Here is a 23769-nt window from a genome sequence, read left to right as displayed (position 1 = left end):
ACGTTTATTTATTTTTGGGACAGAGAGAGACAGAGCATGAACGGGGGAGGGGCAGAGAGAGAGGGAGACACAGAATCGGAAACAGGCTCCAGGCTCCGAGCCATCAGCCCAGAGCCCGACGCGGGGCTCGAACTCACGGACCGCGAGATCGTGACCTGGCTGAAGTCGGCCGCTTAACCGACTGCGCCACCCAGGCGCCCCGAGAATTAATTTTAAAGACAAATATAAATGACATAAGAACTCCAACTACTCTGAACTTTAGCACGAATAACTCCATTAAATTGTATTAATATTTGAACAGTGCATTAAAATGCTTTTATTGTATACATATGAAAGTAACAGAAATAAACATCCCATTCCAGCCACCTACCAAACCAAATGCATCCATTTTTCTAAAAAAAGCCCCCACCCCACGGCTCCATTTTAACAACCGACATGAAAAGACATTTTACTGAGAGAACCTATGACTTTATTTTGAAATGTTTCCTGACCAAATATGGGCTTTCCCCCCTATCATTTAAGGAACTGGATGAATTAGAAGCCTTAAAGAGAGGCAGCTATAGAATCTGATCTTCCAAATACCCCATGTACCTTTATTGAATTTAATCATAATGCTGTCAAATTGTCATGATCTCAAAAGGATTTTTATTTGCTGTCAGTTCAAAATAAACCCTGAATACATTTTTAATCTTTCTACTGGGTGCATTAAATGCAGTACAATAAACAAATAATTTAATAACAAAAAAAAAAAAGAGAAAGAATCATTATTGATACCTTATTATTAACTAAAGTTCACAGTTTATGCAGATTTCCTTTGTTTTTACCTAAGATGTTTTCTGTTCCAGGATCACATCCAGCATACTACCATATATTGAGTTATTATGTCACCTTAGGCCTGTGAGTTTCTCAGACTTCCCTTGTTTTTGAGGAGTCCTGGTCAGGTAATTTATAGGATGTTTTCTACTGGGATTTGTTTGACATTTTTCTCATGGTCAAAATGAAGCTATTGGTTTTGGTGGAAAGACAACAGAGGTAAGGTGCCATTTTCATAACATAATTATGTTACGATCTCAGAGTTTGTGGGTTCAAGCCCCGTGTCTGAGCTGTCAGCTCAGAGCCTGGAGGCTGTTTTGGATTCTGTGTTTCCCTCTCTCTTTCTGTCCCTCCTCTGCTTGTGTTCTCTCTCTCTCTCTCTCAAAAACAAATAAATAAACATTAAAAAAAAAAAAAAAAAGGAAACAATCCCATTTGCACCACAAACTGTAAGATACCTCGGAATAAAGCTAACCAAAGAGGTAAAAGACCTGTGCTCTGAAAACTAGAAAACACTGCTGAAAGAAATTGAAGAAGACACAAAGAAATGGAAAGATATTCCATACTCATGGATCAGAAGAACAAATACTGCTAAAATGTCTATACTACCCAAAGCAATCTACACATTTAATGTAATCCCTACCAAAATACCACCAGCATTTTTCACAGAGCTAGAACAAACAATTCTAAAATTTATATGTATACATATATGTAATGAAACATTCCTCAGCCATAAAAAAAGAATAAAATCTTGCCATTTGCAACAACATGGATGGAGTCAGAGAAAGACAGTCAGAGAAAGACAAATACCATATGTTTTCACTCATATGTGGAATTTAAGAAACAAAACAAATAATCATAAGGGAAGAAAAGAGGCAAACCCATAAACGACTTTTTAAAATAATTTTTTTAAGTTTTATTTATTTATTTTGAGAAAGAGATAGCATGAGTGGGGCAGGGGGAGAGAGAGAGAGAGGGAGAGAGAGAATCCCAAGCAGGCTCCACACTGTCAGCACAGAGCCTGATGTGGGGGTCAAACTCATGAAATCATGAGATCATGAAACCAAGAGTTGGAGTCACCCAGGCACTCCTCTTTTTTCTTTTTTTTTTAAAGTTTATTTATTTGTTTTGAGACAGAGAGATCGGGGGAGAGAAGGGGAGGAAGGGGAAGAGAGAGTGAGTCCCAAGCAGGTTCTGCACTATCAGCTCAGAGCCCAACATGGGGCTCGAACCCATGAACCTTGAGATTGTGGCCTGAGGCAACACCAACAGTCGGATGCTCAACTGAATGAGCCACCCAGGTGCCCCAAGAAAGACTGTTAACTATAGAGAACAAACTGATGGTTACCAGAAGAAAGGTGCGGGGGGATGGGTTAACTGGGTGATGGGTATTAAGGAGAGCACTTGTTGTTATGAACACTGGGTGTTGTATGTAAGTGTTGAATCACTAAATTGTACACCTGACTAATATAACACTGCCTGTTAACTAGAATTTAATAAAAACTTAAAAAATTTAGAAAAAGGAAACAAAATTCCAACAGCATTTCTCACAGAGCTAAAATAAACAATCCTAAAATTTGTATGGAACCACAAAAGGCCCTGAATAGCCAAAGCAATATTGAAAAAAGAAAAACAAAACTGGAGGTATCACAATTCTAGACTTCAAGTTATATTACAAAGCTGTAGTGGTTCAAGACAGTATGGTATTGACACAAAAACAGACACATAGATCAATGGGACAAAATAGAAAGCCCAGAAATAAACCCACAACTATATGGACAATTAGTCTTTAGCAAAGTAGGAAAGAATATCCAATGGGAAACAGACAGTCTTTTAAACAAATGGTGTTGGGAAAACTGGACAGCTACATGTGAAAGAATGAAACTACACCACTTTCTTACACCAATATGCAAAAATAAACTCAAAATGGATTAAGGAACTAAATGTGAGACCTGAAACCAAAAAATCCGAGAAGAGAGCTCAGGCAGTAATGTCTCTGACATCGGCCATAGCAACATCTTTCTAGATATGTCTCCTGAGGCAAGGGAAAGAAAAGCAAAAATAAACTATTGGGACCACATGAAAATATAAAGCTTCTGCACAGCAAAGGAAGTAACCAACAAAACTAAAAGACAACCTATTAAATGGAAGAAGATATTTGCAAATGACATATCAGATAGAGGGTTAGTATCCAAAATATATAAAAAACTGATATAACCCAGCACCCCAAAGAACCAATAATCCAATTACAAAAGGGGCAGAAGACACAAATCGATATTTCTCCAAAGAACACACACAGATGGCCAGCAGACACGTGAAAAGATGCTCAACATCACTAATCACCAGGGAAACGCAAATCAAAATCACAATGATACCAACTCACACTTGTCAGAATGACTAAAATTAAGTTCAAGAAACAAGTGTTGGTGAATAGATGGAGAAAAAGGAACCGTCGTGCACTGTTGGTGAGAATGTATGCTGGTGCAGTCATTGTGGAAGACAGTATGGAGATTTCTCAAAAAATTAACAATAGAATTATCACATGATCCAGTAATCACACTACTGGGTATTTACCCAAAGAATACAAAAACACCAATCCTAAGGATATATGTATCCTTATGTTTACTGCAGCATTATTTACAATAGCCAAGCTATGGAAACAGCTCAAGAGTCCATTGATTGATGAATGGGTAAAGAAGAAGTGGTATATATACACAATGGAATATTATTTAGCCAAAAAAAGAATGAAATCTTGCCATTTTCAATAACATGGATTGATCTAGAGAGTATAATGCTAAGTGAAATAAGTCATAGAAAGACAAATACAATATGATTTCACTCATATGGAATTTAAGAAACAAAACAAATGAAAAAAGGAAAAAAAAAAACCCAGACAAACCGAGAAACAGACTCTTTAACTATAGAGAACAAAGAGATGTTTACCAGAGGGGAAGGCAGTGGGGGTGAAATAGGTGAAGGTGATTAAGAGTACTTATCATGATGAGCACTGAGTAATGTATAGAGCTGCTGAATCACTATATTGTACACCTGAAACTAATACAACACTGTATGTTAACTCTGCTGCAATTAAGATAACAAAATGTCAACTGTGGTTACAATTACAGACAATACTTTCTAAAAAGAAAATGGCCATACTTCGACTACTCAACTTGAATCTTCTGATTAGGATAAGGTTGAACTGCAATGGTGATTAAGATTTAGTTGGTAGATGTCTTGAAAGTTAGATATCAGAAATATTTTCTGAGTTTATGCACCCATGGGAGAAACTGAAAAACTATTCTTTACTCTCAAGTATGTGCCTCTGAGGTATCTGACCTACTCCTATTAATCAGTTTCTCAGCCATTACCTGAAGGTGAGGAACAGTCTGGCTATCTCATTTTTCGCATTCAAAAACAATCACTTTGGGAAACTATTTGGTTGTATATACCAAAGATAAACATATGCATGCCATGACATCTAACAATTCCATCCCTAAGTATATATCTAACAGAAATATATGTACTAGAATGTTCATAGCAGCATTAGTAATAATAATCAAAACCTAGAATCTAACCAAATGTCCATAAATAGTAGAATGGCTAAATAATTGTCTAGTCACACAGTGGAATAATATATAACAGTGTGAATGAACAATCTATAACCACAGACAATAATATGAGTAAATTTCACAAACATAATTATTGAGCGAAAGAAGCCAGATACAGCAGTATGTACTACAGAAACAAGCCTAAGTAATCTATGCTTTTCAAAATGAAAAAAATGGTTACCCTCATGGAAAGAGTGTGGTTTATGTGACTGGAAGGCGGCATGAAGGTGGCTTTTTGGGTGGTGTAATGTTCTGTTTTATGATCTGGGTATTGGTTACATGGGTGTTTAGTTTGTGAAAATTTGAGCTATATGCTTATGTATACTTTTCTATATGTGTACTATATTCCAATACAAATTTAAAAACAACACCTTCATCAACCACAGTTATAATAACTAAACCCTAAGTCCCAAATTATTCAACTGGTTAACAGTAAAAAATAAAAGGAAATCAGGAACTCTGGATTCTTGGCCTGCAGATTCATTGTACATCTATTAGGTTAGATTGGTTCCAGTACCTTCAGATCACAAAGATCTACAGAGATAAACTGGTGAAATCAGGATGTCTTTCTTCCCACTGATAGAATATTTGTTCTTTTCCTTTTTTTCTTTTTTGAACACTGCAATTAATTTCTACAGCTCTACCACAGAACATGGGCTGTGGCAGACATCATCCTCATTCCTGTGCACACACTAAAATGTGGTAACTGAGTGTCTAGAAACTGTTTTGTTAGAGGAAGTAAACAACACTTGAAAATGCTCTGGGGCCCTTGCATGAAAGCTAAAGCAAAGATTAACTGTATATCCTGTGCAGTGTTGTCTGAGTTCGTAGAATAAACCTCCTGACCCGAATGGATGTTTAAATACAACAAATGGGAGGATCGTGGCTCAATATACTTTTGTGAATTAAAATGGACACTTTGGAAACAAACTTAATGTCCTGCAGCTGGCTGTCCCGATTTAAAACATGTAACTTTTGTAACATTGTGGGAGAGGGAATGCTAGTAGTATCAGATGTCTGGAAGTAAATCCAAACTTAGTGACTTTAGGAAATACTGTTTTTGAGGTTGTTTCCCACCTACATATAACCATTTTTATAAACTGGTTAACCAGGAGTCCAGCTGCAGGAATGTTTGGATGTTTCCTTGCAGCTGGAATTCATCACAAACTTTTTGTTATTCTCCAAAGACTTTTATAGATGGACTAGTTAGTGACGATAACTTAACAGTGGCTAAAAATTCCTGATGGAATTAAAGCTTTATAAAGTGACAGTCGAAAAAATCCCAAACAAACCACGTTTGTCAATCTCTCCTGATACCATATTAGGTATAACTGAGGCTACAGAAGTGAGCGGAATGAGAAGTTAGGCAGTCTGATGCAGCTCTCAGGATGGAGCCAGAATTCTCTTCATCGAAACAATGTGTCTGATGAAAATAAAAATGGGCTGAAAGGGGAAAATCATGTAAAATCACCTCATCTTACCTGGAATTGATTTTGTGTGCTTACATAGGGTATTGCATCTAAAATGAAGCCTTTGCTAATGAGTCTAAGTGTTTTGCTCTAAAAAGTAGCATTTATACATACCCTTTACTTTGGGAAATACCTTTTAATAATCAATGGCCAAACTTCCTTCCTGGCATTCAGGATTTGCATTAAGCCATTTTGCTTAAAAAAAAAAAAAAAAAAGAAGCCACCTCAAAACCAGCAGGCACCAAGTTGATGACATGGGCCTTTCATCACCAGGTTGACCACTGGCTCTCCGTGAAGGACTTGCCTACATCCACTGTGCTGAAGCTACTTTGTTTCTCCACACTATTGAAAGTTGACCTTTTAGTCTTTGTATTATCTCTTCAGCTTATCCCCTCTAACCAGTTTGTATGTGGATGAGAAGGAAAACCGGAGAGAAAGCAAACAGTCATGGAAAGATTTTTTTTTTTCAAAATATACAATAATGCACAGTACATAATAAAACGAGTGAATGGTTATGCCACATTTTAATTGTAGAAGCCAATACTTGAACTGCCCAAAGAGCATCCTTGGGAGAATGTTAAAACGAGGCTGGCTTCTTCTTGTCATCTAGCATCTCCTTCTATTGCCTATTAACGCATACTCAGAGAATGCAAACTAACTTTTTAAAATTTATTTATTTTGAGAAAAATAGGGAGAGTGGGAGGAGCAGAAAGGGAAAGAGAATCTCAAGCAGGCTTTGCACTGTCAGCGCAGAGCCCGACATGGGGCTTGAACTCACACACCAACTGTGAGATCATGACCTGAGCCAAAATCAAGAGTTGGACACTTAACCAACGGAGCCAGTCAGGCGCTGCAACCCCCACCCCCAAGAATGCAGACTAATTTTAATCTTAGTGTAAGCCAAATATAAATGTGGAGAGAAATCTAATGCCACCTAAGACAAAAATGGAGGAGGAGGGAGAGAAGGGGGAGGAGTAAGGGCATATGCCTTATCCAAAGCTAAAGATGACTTTATTTTCTCGTTTGTGTACTGTAGGATAAACCCAGAATTCTCTGAACATAAATGGTTAAGGATTATTCATTGGTTTGTATCATCTGTCACTCAATGCTATTAACCAGATAGGAGATACAAAAGTGCATTAGTTTTTAAAAAGTGCTTTTAAAATATAAAGTGGATTTTATTATTATTACATATTAAGGGTTAACATATTTATAAAATTATGGTATTTTTGTATCTGCTTACCTCTGACATATCATGCACCAGCAAGAGAGGTATGCTTATTGTTGTGATGTCATGGGTACAGCAAACCTTGAGTATATTTCGGAGTCCCATAATGGCAGGATCTCGAGCAGTGATGTTTCCCGATTTCACATTGTCATCCACACAAAGGTGGAAAGCAACATGTATTTCAGAGAGATTAGAATGCCGTGTAATATAAAATTCTCCTGTGAACACCAAATGCAATCATGATTTTCAAATGCATCAATCGCTTTCAGCAATAGGGTTTATAAATAACTATAATTAGGGAAGTCAATGAGCTGAACTAGTAGAGATATATCAGGAACCTATATGTTGAGCTCAGGAAACAAATATGGCCATTGCTCCTTAATTCTTGGAAAGAAGGTGATAAAAAAAAAAGAGACAATAGCCAATTTTGCATAGGTTCATAAACTGGTATGAAGTGATCACCAAGTAGTAAGTAAATCAAATGAGTACTCACATCTATTTTGATGTAAATGCTCAAAATGTCCTACTTAACTCAAAGTGAATATGTAAAAACAGGTTGATTACCTGTCTTGCACATACCCTAAAGCAGCAATTCTCCATCTCAGTTTATGGATCTAACCTCCCTCCAGTTAGTGGCACGGAACAGAAACATAGAAATTGCCCTTAACTACTTTATCTCAGTATCTATTCCCTAATCCACAATACACTTCACCATCAACTACTTTCAGTAATACCTCCAACAATTTTCTCAAATCTGGGATACTCAATTTATTGCTATTACCCTAGCTCGAGCTACCATCATCTCTCACCTAGGTTTTTGTCATAGCCTCTTAATTAATCTCTCTGCTCTCAGTCTTGCCTACCTACAAACCATTTCCACATTTGCGGCCAAAACAATTTCAGTAGAAATCAGATTATATCGCTCATCTACTTCAAATCATCCAACAGGCTCACACTTCATTCAGAAAACAAGCCAAGCCCCTTACTGTGATCTGCACAGCCTATATGATCTGAACACTGCCCATCTTTCTGACATCTATTGTCTCACCCTCTCTTCCTGCCCAGCCACACAGGCTTTTGTAAAGTTCTTCAAACACATAGAACTTGTTCCCAAATCAGGGCTACCTCATCGAAGTTTTCCCCCAAGATTCTTATATGGCTGACTTCTTTTCACCAAAGATGCCTCAGATCAAAGATCACCTCCTCAGAAAGATCTTCTTTGACAATCCTATCTGATAGGATACTTCTCACATATTCTCCTTTACATTGTTCTGTTTAATTTTCTTCTCAGCACTGAAATTCTTTATTTGTTTGAGATTAAAGAGACCATTGTTTATGCTCAACAACTACAGGGATTTTGTCTATCTTGTTTAATGTTCTATCTCCAGCACATAGAATGGTTCCTGGTACATAGGAGGTACCTAATAAACAATTGTTGAATGGCTGGATGAACAAATGATTATAGACTGAATGCTGGAGCAGCATTTATCAAACCTTAGAATTCATGCTTCCTATAATTACTCCATTTTGTATGGAGCCACACTAGCCATCAGCCTGTACATTCTGCAGTTTCTGTCAAAATAAATATATAAAATATACAAGCATATGAAGAATATGTTTTTACAAATACACATGCTTCCTTGGAAACTCTGATATGAAAATTCTAGGAAAGCTTTGCTCTTCTAAGTACTACACTTTCATCACTAACCCATGCCTTCACAAATTCTGCTTCCACTTGCTTCAAAGTCATTACCTTAGGATTTTATTTATAAATACATGTATGCTTAAAAGTATTTGATATACTTTAGCATAGTGTTAATTCATTTGTAGTTACCAGTGTTGGTAAGCTATACCTATAGATGCTAGTGACAGGTCCCATGCAAAGGTCTTTTTTTTTTTTTTGACTTAACTAGACAAAAAAATAAATAAATAAAAAATTTAAAAAAGGAAAATTGTGTGGTGGCAAGTATAGTTGTGATTTCCTTGGAAGGTAATATAAGAGGCAGACTGTTTATCAGAAACCTGGCAGACTGTATGAGACAATATCCTTCCGGGCCCAGTGAAGTGCATTACCCCCTCAACTCCTACTGATAATTTAGATGAGGGAAGTCACAGCATTAAATATGGGCTGCGGTCCAGCAGTGAGGCAGATGACTTAGTGAACAAGTCAGGTGCTCCTAATCCCCAAATTGGCACTGCTTTGTTTGACCTTACATGACTTGTCTCTTGGCCTCATTTTACCCAGTACTGAAATGGGGGTCATGGAGCGGGCAATGGTAATCAAAATAAGATGATATAGAAGAAAAAGGACTAGACTGGGTATTAAGAAGATCGGATCTCTAGCCTTTATTGGCTGAGTTGATCTTGGGCAAATAAATTCAATTTCAACTCTGTACTTTGTATAAGAAATGCAAAAAATTATGCCTGACTGCTTTCCTTATAAAGTTGTTGTGAGAATTAGAGGATATAAACTGTAAATACTTAGGTAATGATCAAGTAAACCTACTGGTGAAAATATATATAAATAAAACTATTTTCCTTTGCAACTTAAAAACTTAAAAGCATTTGTGACTTGGGTCTTTCTTCATCTCCTGTAAACTTTCTGGCTGTGCAGGCATCCCCTAACTACATGGAAATTCAGATGCTGTTAGCATATCTAACTGAATAGTTTGATACCCGTTTCTAATGCGGACTATGACATAGTCTCCTGATTTGGTAGTAATAATGCAATACTAACTTATAGGCTTTTCCCAAAAAGGAGCAATGAAGGAAATAAATATAGCAAGAAAGAAGTAAGTTGAAAAAACCCCCACACATCAGTACCTCCGGAATAGATAATAAGATTGGCACATTTTAAGAAAGCCACAAAATATGGATGATTTAAATTAGGGATCTGTGAAGAGAAATATAATAAATCCTGTCTCAATGAAGGTATTTTTAGATAGAGAGGAGGACAGTTTCCTGTTCCACAAAGTGGAGGAAACAGCGTGTGGTGATGCAATCCTGCCTCTAACATTACCCACGAAGGTAGGATATCTGAAGGTGGGAGGAAATTCGGAAGCTGATGACCACAAGCTAACTGCCTGGGACTGACAAGACGAATACCAGAAAGGGGCGTGCTACCTGCTTACATTAAATGGAATGTGACCTACATGGGAGAAAATCTGGGGCAGAAAATGTGAGGAAACAACCTATTGAGGAAAATGCAAGCTTGAAATGATGAAAAGCTTACAAGATTTCATGCTTGTGAACAGATACGTCTTCCTTGTCATACCCTGTCATATAAACACCACTAAGCATCATCAGAATGAATTCAATCTGGAAGAGGGCCTGAATTTCCAGTTGATAAACAATATGCCAAAAAATAATAAAGGAAATCAAAGAAATGGGAAACAGGAAAATTTATGGGGAAGTGGAAATAAGAAATTATATGACTCATGTTCTGTCTACAAGTTCAACTCTTTATATCTCTAGTATTGTTTGTATTTCAGAATAAAAATGACTTCTTGGTTCATTTAAGGAACAATATATAACAGAAGAAAAAAATAGCAAATATGAGTAAACTTTTGCAACTTTGAAAAATTTTTCTTGTATGGATCTAGCAAGTCAGTACTAGTATGAGAATAAAGATTTAAATTGCAGAACATCTGTGAAAGCATATTATGTAGATACAATGTTGTTTCAAAGTAACACATTGACAAACTTTTTATAAGAACTTAAATTTCAGAACTTGTATTTCAAATCTACGATCTCCATGTATGTGATTCTTAGAAAACTGCAATTTCAAGTAAAATACCACTTACCAGGTAAAATATTTAAATAGTTCCTGTCAGAATTTTTAGCCTTATCGTCACTTCCTCCATTTCGGTTTCCAGAATCTATTCATAAGATAATGCAACATGAAAGAACATACAACATATGAGAACACATTACTTCTAGTACTCCCCAATCAATCACAATAACAGCAAAAATGTTCTAAGGATAGCTAGTTGCCAGGCATTCTGACATACGTTTTACATGCACAGTCTCATTTAATTCTTACAAAACCCCTAAAACCACAGCCTTACAAGGTAGGTACTATTACTGTCTTCATTGTATATGTGAAGGAACAGAGGCTTACATAAGTTAAGTAACTTAGCCAAAGATTCACAGTTAAGTGGTAGAACCAGGTCTTGAACTCATATACCCAGAGTCCAAATCCTATGGTCTTAACCACATTATACTTGCCAGGGCACTAAATTTTTCATCGGGAGGTTCAGGGCACTAAATTAACTACACATAAAACAACTTCGTTAAATAGTTGTAGTGTGGCCATCTTTATTTTTAGATTCTGAGTCACTGTTGTTGATATAACTTGTCCAGGACTCCAAGCAAATGGCGAGTAGTACCAGGAATCACTTGATATATAGCCCATTCTGCAATCTGGGGTTACTTCTTATCCACACCATATACAATGTATTTCAAACAGATATGTGAGACTTTGTTTCAAATGGAACATTTTTTAAAATATAATTTATTGTCAAATTGGCTAACACACAGTGTGTAAAGTGTGCTCTTGGTTTTTGGGGTAGATTCCCGTGGTTTATCGCTTACATACGACACCTAGTGCTCATCCCAACAAGTGCCCTCCTCAATGCCCAAATGGAAGATTGTTTATTAGGTATTCAATAGTTAATCTTTTTTTCTAGAAGGCATGATATTATTTAGAAGGATAAATATTGGTAAAATAAGACATTGCAATTGACCGTACATTATTATACTTGGACACACATTATTTTATACACGTACATCTATTTTTAACAGATTTCTTATAAAATTCAGGGCACCTGGGTGGCTCAGTCAGTTAGGCGTCTGACTTTGGCCCAGGTCATGATCTAGCAGTCTGTGAGTTCGAGCCTAGCCTCAGGCTCTGTGCTGACAGCTCAGAGTCTGGAGCCTGCTTCCGATTCTGTGTCTCCATCTCTCTCTGCCCCTCTCCCTCTCACACTCGCGCTGTCTCTCAAAAATAAATAAACATTAAAAAAAATTTTTTTAAAGATTCAGATGTATCTTCTACCAAAACTTGAAAATGCAGAATCAATATTAGCATTCAAAGCAGCTATCTTTAAGAAGGTATCTGTGTATTTCAATTAAATACAAAACTATTTTGGAAAGGCTGTCAGCATCAGAAAATCACTTGAAAACAGAACTTCAAAAGGGTAACTGAAAATATCAAGGGGAATTATGCTTTCAAAAGTGTTCTGAATGAAAGTAACTTCATATAATCAGTAATGAATAATTGGCCCAGAAAACAAATGATAAAAAAGGACTCTAATAATTTTGTTCACATGGGGTATGAACAGACAGAATTCCTACTAAGTGAATAAGAGAGAACAGTTCATAGTCTATTCCCCCTCCATGTTTTCACTAACACCTTGCAATACTAAGAAAATGACTTTTTCACTTAAAAAAATGTACATAAAATGTGCACAGAAAACTAAATTGCTTTTGGCTTGTTATAATGGACTGCAGAAACACAAAGATTCTAATATAATGAACACAGTAAAAACAAGTGATGGAGTGCCTTAGAATAAACAAGTACTTGAGTATCGGGATGTAAATGGGTAGAACAAATATGTGGGCATGCACAGAAAAGGAAAAGATGGAGAAAGCATTTTCACAGAACTCTTCTATGACAACATGTGGGTTCCTTTAAGAAAGTTGTGTTTTATAAACCTACTTGTTTCACTGACTCACTTAAACCACAAAATAGTTGCTTGAACAAGAGCAAAATAATACCATGATTTACACACAGTGCCTTAACCGTATGTGGTTTGAAAACTTCCTGTCATTTGCTACACACTTTGTATCTCTCATAAATATACTTAGAATCCTCCTCCTTCTCCCACACCTGTCATGATCTCAATCTTCATGCTTTTAGTCACTACTAAGAATAATATTAAAATGTTTCTGATCACATCACTGCTAGTTTGAATGAGATAGAGGAAGAAGATGGTAGAAGAATAAGAGGACATACTGGAACTTTCTGAAAGGTCCTTTGTTAGGATACATTTCTGTATGATTTCCTGACACGTGTCATATGTAACACACAGTGCCACAGCAAAGCTACAGTTATCTGGAGTGGGAATATAAGCTGGTGGCACTGTTATGGAGGGCAACTGCGAACACTATCAATATTATTATAAATGCATGTCTCCTTTAACACAGTAATTTCTCTTAGAAGTCTATTCCTAGAGATAGGTTCACACATGCGTGGCACTATATGTGTAACATGATTCATGCATTATTTGTTATAATAGAAAAAATGTTGGGATGGATTAAGTGTCATTACAGAACTGGTTAATAACTGGATACCTTGCAATGGACTACTACACAGCAGAAGGTATAAGGATGCTCTTTATGCACTGATACAACATGATGGCCAAGATAAATATTCAGTAAAAAAAGTCAAGTGTGGAAAAGTGTGCAGAGAAGGATGCCACTTGTGTAAAAGGGAAAATTAAATAAATACACACACACATGCACTGATGTGTACATAAACATATGTCTGGAGGATACTGGGCAGCACTGGCTGTCTCTGGGGTGGGAAATGAGTGCCTGGTGGACAATTATGAAGACTTTCACTGTATGCTCTTTTATACAGTTTGAATTGGGAATCTTGAGACTGTTTTACCTATTTAAGAAATGATTAAAAAATAAAACTTTTTTAAAAAAAGGTCTATTGAATAAATACGGAAACTATAGTGAATGCTTACCAAGGTTAAGTCTAGAAAGCTACATTCTAGCATCAGGAGAAAGTGAGAAATTCTACAATTAATACGGGAAGAGGAACAAAGACAGCAAGCAAAGATAAAATAGTATCTCTTTGCTCACTACAAAACACAAAACATAGGAACCAAAAGTACTATCAAATGGTTTCTTTTAAACACTGCAGTTGCAAAATAAACCAACAAAAAAGACATCCAAGTACATAAGCTGATTTAAAAGTTTGACCAGCCGTACTTTAAAAACCTGCCATATTTTGGGGCGCCTGGGTGGTTCAGTCGGTTGAGCGGCTGACTTCGGCTCAGGTCATGATCTCGTGGTCCGTGGGTTCGAGCCCCGTGTCAGGCTCTGTGCTGACAGCTCAGAGCCTGGAGCCTGTTTCGGATTCTGTGTCTCCCTCTCTCTGACCCTCCCCCGTTCATGCTCTGTCTCTCTCTGTCTCAAAAATAAATAAACGTTAAAAAAAAATTAAAAAAAAAAAAAACCTGCCATATTTTATTTCCTGGGCAAGACATCAAGTTTTTATAAAAAAAAATAAATTAAAATGCTGACTATGCATTCCAGCCATATGAGAACGTGCATTGTTATTTCCAGCCTGTTACATAATATGAAATGTCTGAAAAATAAGAAAAATGGAGCTTACGTATATTTCTTATGAATATTACCCTTATATTTAGCTCTTAACTAAACGAACTTATGATGCCAATTTAACTTATAAAGAAACCACTTTTAAAACTTATATTTTTCAATTAAAAAAACAGAATTACTCTGTAATTTGAGTTAAAGATTTTTCTTTTACCTCTATCTTCCCTTAAGTCTACGAATAGAGATCTTACACAGAAAGATGTCGTGAATGTTTTCTATAGTTTTAAAAATAATTTCCCAAAGAGTTAGAAAGGATGTTTAAATTGTGGATAAATATGAAAAAAGCAGGACATAGTTCTGGACATAGTGATTTTTTTAAAGAACAATCAAAAACAATTCTTATAATTGACATCCTGCTACCTAGGAGGAATCAAGATGAAATGTATAAAAAGTGTGTATTTTGTGCTACTATTAATTCTATGACTTCAAAACATAGTAATTATGTCCATTTTAGAGATATAGAACTCAGACCAAAAGATCACTGGGGCCTCTCTGTGGCTCAGTCGGTTAAGATCCGACTTCAGCTCAGGTCATGATTTCAGGTTCGTGAGTTTGAGCCCTGCATTAGGCTCCCTGCCGTTAGCACAGAGCCTTCTTGGCTTTCCCTTCTCTCTCTGCCCCTTCTCTGCCCCTGTGTGCTCTCTCTCTGTCTCAAAAAATAATCTTAAGAAAAAAAAAATCATCAACTTTACATTGAGTGCCTACCTCAAGTATAATTATAGAATTTAAATTTAAAAAGTTTTTGCTAAGGCTATTAAACAAAATCATGCAAAAAAGAAAATTTAGAACAGAATTCAACCTTCTAAAGATCCTGAGTTTTTTCCTTAATTTCTTTCCTCCACTTTTCCACCAACACAACTTTCTATTTTAATAACGGTCCATATGCTATTAGAGTGCTTAGGGACAAAATACACTGAAAGTGAAACTTTGAAAAGTTTGAGTTTTACTGACCATGTGATTCTTTCAACTTACTCCTTCGTTGGGTTCTAGCATAAAGTACCACCTGCTGGACAACTTCCAGTTGCTCTTCGATCCGGGGAAAATGGAAGTCAGTACATTCTTGGCAAACTGTGGCAAAATCTAAGGGACCCAAAACATTTACAAACTTTTAAAGGTGGGCTATCAAATATTTAGTATTTACTTAAGGATAATGAGAGCTAGCAGAAATAAAATACAAAATTCACAAGAATGATTTCTTATACTTTTCCTTTTAATAATTATGTCTTAAGTTAGGGTATATCAATTTTGTTTGAATCAGAAACTTAATCTATCACTCAAAAGAGTAAATAATTAATAAACACGGAAATTTTTATATAATTCCAAACCTGCTTTAAGTAATAGATACTTTAATCATAATCAAGTCCCAGAAAGTGTTAAAAAATACAAGAAAGTTCTCATATTTATGGTGGGAAATAAACTCTATTCAAGCTTCTTTAAAAAGTTACACAATTCAATATACTTTATATATTTAAAATTTTTAAAAAAATCATAAAAAGTGAGATTTACAGAGGGAACATAGATTATTACCTAGCACATTTAAGAAATAGGCTATCTAAAAAAAACAAGGAAGAAAGGACAAAAGGATGAGCTAAAATTCACTGAGCCAGGATCTGCTTCTGAACTGAATACATTTACATCTTGATTATTCTTTTTGTTATGCCTTGAAGCAAGAATCCTATAAGAGCATTACTTATGAGATAACACAATTTTAAGAAACAGTAAATATCCTGAAGCACTTTACCCATGCTGAAGTATGACAGAAATCTAAAATAGCCAAGGCTGGGGATGTGTGTTGCTTGGCTACCAGAATACTAGGGTTAACTAAAATTTTTGTTTTTCTATAATCCCTTTCTTTGTAAGAATGGTATTCAAAGGAGAAATTTAACGAAATAAATATGTAATGTTAACTTACCTCTTTTAATACCACTATATGAATTGATTCGATTGTCTACAAGTAAAACCAGGCCACAGAGAGAGGTGGAATAAAGTGACAGTGCAGTCTGGAGTCGATGGAGTTTCACGCCACTTCGGTGATTTCTTTTGTGCTTACAGAAGTCCAGCATATCTGCTCTCAGCAATCTCAAATTATGCATGGTCTTCAACTGGGCTCCTAGGGGGTGGGCAACAGTCCCAGAAAGAAACTTAGACAGCTGCAAAAATCGAGTATAACAGGATGTAAATCTCTATGGCAGGAATTCAGATAAATCTGTGCTACAAATAATTAGAAATAGGTTTTGCAATTTCCCAACCTAATAACTACTCAGATTTCACCTTTATTTTTTTAATTATTTTTTTCAAGTTTATTTATTTATTTCAGGCAGGGAGGAGGAGTAGAGAGGAAGAGAGAGGAGAGAGGAGAGAGGGAGAGAGAGTCTAAGCAGGCTCTGTGCTGTCAGTGTGGAGCCTGACACGGAGCTCGATCTCACGAAGTGTGAGATTGTGACCTGAACCAAAATCAAGAGTCAGACACTTAACTGACTGAGCCACTCAGGCACCTCTCAGATTTCACTTTTCTATTTGTAAAAGATAATATATTAGCGAATACAGAAAGCATACAGCCAACAAACTTCAGGAGCAGGACATTGTTCGTAATTAAAAATAACATGGGTACAGTCTACTCATATGCTGGGGATTTTTCTCTTACAACATAAAAAAAAGCTTCAGAAGTTACAATAAATTACGCCTACAAAAAAATGAGTCCACTTACCTAAGTGAATGGTAAAACTTTCTTCCAACTTTCTCTGCTCCTCATAAATCCTTCCATTTGCTTCTACGGATTCTCTGAACTGACTCGGTTGAACTTTAATTTCCTCACTGCAATTAATAAAATTATTCATATGCTTTTTTCGTCTCTTTGTCAAGAACTTTTCTTGAAGGAAAGAAAGCTTTATAATGAAATGAGGCAAAGTGAAGTCTGTAAGTACCACTTAACTATTCCTAAACTTATCCTTAATCTATGGTAACAAGTAAGAATCATATACACCAATAGGTTTTAAAATTCCTACTTGTTCTTTCATTTCCTCACAGCAAGTAATGCATATTATTCTTTCCAGTCATTGCAATATCAGCTCATATATTACCATTTAGTATTTCTTAGTGGTCTAAGAAAATGATTAAATGAAGTGATTAACTTACTACTTTAAAATGGCATAATGAAAAAATATATAATATATCCTGTATCAGGGTTGGCTCTAAGCAAAACTAAAAAAGGTGACGTGATAGAAATAAAAATTGAAAATTAAAAAGTCAAATAAAAGGAATAATAAAAAAATAGAAAGATCATTTTGATGTATTCATATCCTCTATTTTTTTAAAACCATTTCCTGCTTTTTTTCCGTCAACAGCCTCCTCCCATTGAAAGACTTCTCTCTTTGCTCTACTCCATTCTTGTGTTTGCTGAAAAGGTTTCCATGGAGGCATTCAACAACTGTACAATTGTAAATTCAAATTTCATGGTATGTGGAAGATGATATAAGTCTATAATAGTCATTCTGGACTACATTTTTGGGGTTGTTCCAAACAGTCTCTTAGTCTCACTGATTGACTTCATTAGTATATACGGCAAATTTAAACCTAAAAAATTGATATTAACAAAACATCCTCACTTTAGGATGTGAAAAGCCACAAGAGACTGTTGCTCCCACTCTAACAACAAGAAAAAGCCAGATAATCTATAAAATCATAACTTTCCTGAAATTTGAGGTAACGAGGCAACCAATCAATTCTAAAGTGCAACACACCCCTCAAGGACAGACAGGAGACACAGTTTTCATCTTTGGCAGAGCTTGGTGGAAATGAGTTGCTGCAATGTAAGGAGATAGGAAGAAATGGCTAAAAGTTTAACAATCCTTAAAGGACAAGTGTGGGTTAGCATGTAAATTTAGAATAGCTATGAGCCTCAGGCACAAGGGAAATTTGCATGTACTTACAAAATCTCTTTCATCAGCCTCCACCAGGTGTTTCCAAGAAAACACCGGAGGCTGTGCAGGAGACAAGAGAGCCTCCTTTGTGGCACAGGTAGAAATGCTAAGAATGCCCCAAACCCAAGCCCTAGATATATATGGCCTGCACACAACTGAAGCTGGACAAAGACAACGGAGACCTATTTCCCACCCCCAATATGAGCCTAGCATCACATCACAAACAACCATGGTCTACTCCTGAGGGGTAGAGCAACAGCATAGAGACCTCATGCTTGGCACAGGACTGCAAACACTGAAAGCTGAGGATGGAGCAGAATGACAGGGAAAAACCCTCTAGAACCCAAAGCCCCACTCTAAATACAAAGTGGCAGCAGCTTACTATGGTAGAAAATGCAGCCTGTGGTATCATTGAAGGAAAAAACCAAACTCTGCTCAACTGCTGACTAGGTTGGCATGACATTCACAATAATGGCCTGTTCGTTTCTGGACATAAATATTATCTACCTTAGTCTCTTCTTTACAAACACACACAATGCCCAGCATTTATCTTTTTAAAAAGAGAGAGAGACACAAAAAAAGCAAGCAAAAGAAACAAATAACCCATTGTCAAGAGATAAAGCAATCAACAAACACAGACTGAGAGATGACCCTGGTACTGGGCCTAAAGGAAAAAGACTTTCAGGGCACCTGGGCTCAGCTGGGTAAGCATCCTATTCTTGATTTTGGCTCAGGTCATGATCTCATGGTTTGTGAGATAAGCCCTGCACTAGACTCTGCACTGACAGCACGGAGGCTGCTTGGGACTCCTCTCTCTCTCTCTCTCTCTCTCTCTCTCTCTCTCTGCCCCTCCCCTGTGCTTGCTCATGTGTTCCTTGTCTCTCTCTCAAAATAAATTAATTTAAAAAAAAGACTTTCACATAACAATGACCAATATGAAAGATCTACTGGAAAACAACACACAGGATGCACAAAGAATTTCAGCAAAGAGAGAAAAGAAATGAAAAGTGCTAGAAATAAAAACATGATACAGATTGATGATCACAGATACCAATTCCTTTGACAGGCTCATAGGCAGACCACCAACTTATTTTATGCTGTCATTACCCAGATGCCAAAACCAAATGAATATATTATAACAAAACTATACACATATATATACACATATACATATACTTATTCATTATCTTATAGTAGACATATTCACTTATATTTTCATATATAATGTGTATGAAATAATACATTATGACTCATACATATACATTATAACTATAAAATTTCTAGAATACAACTGAGCAATAAAAAGAAAACTACTCACAAATGAAGCAACATGCATAAGTCACAAATGCATTGTAAGTAAAAGAAGCAAGACACCAAACTGCTACATAACAGTTTGATTTTATTGATAAGACATTCTGAAAAGAATAAAAACTGCAGGGACAGAAATCAGAGCAGGTTGACAGGAGAAGGGAAAGAGAAAGGAATGGGTTATAAAAGTATACAAGTGAAATGCTGTATCTTGGTTGCGGTGATGGTTTCATGACCAGTTAAGTTTGTCAAAACTCATCAAAATGTAAACTTAAAAGACGTAAATTTTAATTTATATAATTTACCCTTCAACAGACTTTTTTTTTAAAGAGAGAGAGAGAAAGTGTGAGCAGGGGAGGGGCAGAGAGAGAGAGGGAGAGAGAATCTCAAGCAGGCTCCATGCCCAGTGTGGAGCCCAATGAGGGGCTTGATCTCACAACTGTGAGATCATGACCTAAGCCTAAATCAAGAGTCAGATGCTTAACTGACTGAGGCACCCCAAGAGAAATAACTTATTTATTTATTTATTTATTTATTTATTTATTTATTTATTTTTTAATGTTTATTTATTTTTTTTGAGACAGAGAGAGACAGAGCATGAACGGGGGAGGGTCAGAGAGAGGGAGACAGAATCCAAAACAGGCTCCAGGCTCCGAGCTGTCAGCACAGAGCCCAACGTGGGGCTTGAACCCATGGACCGCGAGATCATGACCTGAGCTGAAGTAGGCTGCTTAACCGACTGAGCCACCCAGGCACCCCGAGAAATAGCTTTTTTAAAAACACAAAAATAATGACTAAAAAAGATACCACTTTAATCAATTTCTTGTAGGAAATCTATAGGGAATTGTGTTGAAAACAGGTTTCTGCTGCCCAAGGAAACCCCTACTGGAAAGAAAAGCAAACTAACAAAGTCACATTAAAAACATTTTTCCTAGGAATATTTAGTTTTTAAAAGCAGCACCAGCTAGAAGCCAACAGGTACACAATGGAACTGATTCTATAGATTGAACTTCTGAAACTATAGTAGCAAAATGAGAGATAATGTTTATAATAAGGGGCTTTCTCAGCTTCCTGAAATCAGTGACTCTCCACTTTTCTGACCACAACATACAGTATATACTTTACATTTTGGCTTAATACACACATTTATTTATAGGAAGCTTCATGTATGATGTGCTCTCATATTTTCCACCTATTCTACTCTAGTCTCTTCCATTCCAATTCATTCCATTCCATTTTATTGTTATTTTTAAAAGTCTGAGTGGAAAGTAAAGAATCTAGAATGATCCTAACAGATTGAAACCAACAGTTTGAGAAACACCATTTACATTACGGTAAACAGATGTTCCCAACCCATCTTTCCACCCACCCCTCCCTTTGTATTGTGTTAATATTTTTATTTGAAATGAGGACTATAGTCAAATATGTAAAATATGTTAGTGCCAAGGATGCTATCCCATTTCTAATCATAAAAATTGTTTAAGTATTTCTAAGGTGTTGTCTTGGGGAAAATAAGGCAAATGAAATATTATGTATATGGATAAAAGGTGATACAGGTATCAGGTTAAGAGTTTAATGACAATCCATCCACCTGCCTATTTGTCCACCCATCCCATCAATATGTATTGAGTATGTTTTATGTGCCAGTGTTAAGAGCTAGACACTTGGCAACGATCAGGGTATACAACAATAGAAAAAACAAACATGGCTTTTGTCTTCAAAGCGAGAATAGTAGGGGAGACTGACATTATACAAATAAAATGCTATTTCTAACTGTTTATACCAAATAACAGGCAAAAGCTGAGAATAAGATTATTATACTGTACTAAGTACATTTCCAGTTGAATATACTTTAAGATTGGAAAGAAAGAAATTCTCAAACACACAAGTACACAGCCAGGAAATAACACAGGTACTGTCAAAGCTCTAGGGCAATATATGAAATACATCAGGTACTGTACAACTTACAAATTGTAGACAAATTGTAGACAAATAGACTATTTTTGTACCTGGTACATGCTTATATTACTGCATGTATCATTCTATACAGTACTGTTTTATTTATAGGTCAGTCTCTCTAGAATATAAGCTCCACATGGGTAGGCATCTTCTTTGTTTTTCTGCTTAGAGAGTGCTTGGCATTTAAGATGCATTCAATCAATGCATATTGCACTGAACAGAAACCAATTTAAAAAAACAAGAGATACACAGTGCCTGGGTGGCTCAGTTAGTTAAGCATCTGACTCCTGATTCTGACTCAGGTCATGATCTCTGAGCTGACGGTGTAGAGCCTGCTTGGGATACTCTTTCTCTCCCTCTCTCTCTCTGTCCCTCCCCCACTCACATGTGCATGCATGTGCATGCTCTCACTCTCAATATAAATAAAAACCCCAAGAGGTAGTAGTTGGGGTATTTAGATATACACACCTAAGAGATTTATAGCTAAATTTTAGGGGGGGTAGGAATCACTATTTTAGGCCAACCAATTAACCCCCCTCCCTAAATAATCCACATAAATCCAAATTACACCAAAGGTGTTAGAAGCATAAAATTATCTTGAACTGTCATTGCTAACTTAAAAATATCTACAACTGAAGGGGGACCTGGGTGGTTAGGTCGGTTATACATCTGACTTTGGCTCAGGTAATGATCTCACAGTTCATGGGTTTGAGCCCCAAGTTGGGCTCTGTGCTGACAGCTCAGAGCCTGGAGACTGCTTCAGATTCTGTGTATCCCTCTCTCTCTGCCCCTCCCCCACTCATGCTCTTTCTCTCTCTCAAAAATAATAAACAGTAAAAAAATTTTTTAAATATCTACAACTAAAAATGTTCAATTTTACAACAAATACAAACTCATACCCACAACGAACTTTCATCTAATAAGAACCATACATGATTAATACCTGAGGGAGCTGTTGTTGGGGTTTTTTAGGTCTTGATGAAGTTTTATCACCCATTCCTGATATTCTTGTTTTTGGATGGCAGTTGATTGTTTTAATTCATTTGACCATTTATTTTCTAAGTCCTAAAAAGAGAGAGTACACCAAGTGGTTAATTTTTTTACAAAAATAAATAAGCAAAAGAAAATGCAATTGTGTATCTAAAAGTCATTCTACTTCACTTACTTGCTGGGATTCAAAATGCTGAGCAGCCAGTGAATTTACATCTTGATCTGTCAGTGATTTCCCCAATTCCTGCATCACTTTTTCCATTTCAATACCTTGTCTAAAACATAAATAAGAAGATAAAATATGGTCATAAAATCTTTAAGGTATATGGCCACTCCAGAATCACTGAACAATCTCTATAAAGCAAAAATAAAATTTTTATTTTGGGGCGCCTAGGTGGCTCAGTCAGTTAAGCGTCTGATTTCTGCTCACGTCATGATCTCGCAGTTTGTGAGTTCGAGCCCCGCCTCAGGCTCTGTGCTGACAGCTAGGAGCCTGGAGCCTGCTTCAGATTCTGTCTCCCTCTATATCTGTCCCTCCCTGACTCTTTCTCACGCGCACTCTTTCTCCCTCTCAAAAATAAATACACATTAAATTTTTTTTAAATAATAAAAAAAAAAGAAAAGAAGAAATTTATTTTAAAGGAGTATGTCCAGGAATGGCAACTATAATACCAGGAAAGCACTTTGAAGCCTTGGAAATGCAGATGTGGAAATAATGATAATGTCATATAATACCAACGTCATTTGTACAGCTAAATTTTAATCTAAATTTAACCCATAAGTGAATGTGGTCAAAATCTAGGTAATCTTTCAATTTCTATGGCTAATGTTTAAAGTCAAGACTCCTTTCCATTTGCAGATTTCCTCAAAGATGATACTCTGCAACTCCAGCTTTAACATATTTTCTACTTCTATTTACATGAGTTAAAGTGACTTCAAGGTTTGGAAGTCAGCTTATATAGTATTGCCCAAAGCTACCAATTAGGTTCTAAGAATAAAACCGGTATTAAGTCATAAAGCTCTCATTACAGAGGAATATAAGATACATTCTAAAGATACGTTTT

The 23769-nt window shown here is 36.3% G+C and overlaps 1 protein-coding gene across 5 annotated transcripts in view; it reads right to left on the bottom strand.

Moving 5' to 3' along the window:
• Positions 1 to 23769, bottom strand: part of FERRY3 (FERRY endosomal RAB5 effector complex subunit 3) — a 46799-nt gene that overhangs the window by 2165 nt on the left and 20865 nt on the right. For 2 of the 5 annotated variants that reach the window (XM_086714277.1, XM_086714278.1), the window contains exons 5-11: positions 22881 to 22980; positions 22659 to 22780; positions 17236 to 17342; positions 16441 to 16638; positions 15480 to 15608; positions 10922 to 10996; positions 7134 to 7336 (exon numbers count right to left, since the gene is read on the bottom strand). In XM_086714277.1, the coding sequence (XP_086570403.1) occupies positions 7134 to 7336; positions 10922 to 10996; positions 15480 to 15608; positions 16441 to 16638; positions 17236 to 17342; positions 22659 to 22780; positions 22881 to 22980 (934 nt within the window). Of the gene's footprint in view, positions 1 to 7133; positions 7337 to 10921; positions 10997 to 15479; positions 15609 to 16440; positions 16639 to 17235; positions 17343 to 18457; positions 18586 to 22658; positions 22781 to 22880; positions 22981 to 23769 lie in introns of those variants that run through there. The other 3 variants (XM_086714279.1, XM_086714280.1, XM_086714281.1) reach the window with 3 other exon arrangements.

The sequence above is a fragment of the Puma concolor genome, chromosome B4, assembly GCF_028749965.1.
Source record: "Puma concolor isolate L17-30 chromosome B4, mPumCon1.1.hap2, whole genome shotgun sequence".
NCBI classification, from domain to species: Eukaryota; Metazoa; Chordata; class Mammalia; order Carnivora; family Felidae; genus Puma; species Puma concolor.
This window is presented reverse-complemented; position numbering and strand designations above follow the sequence as displayed.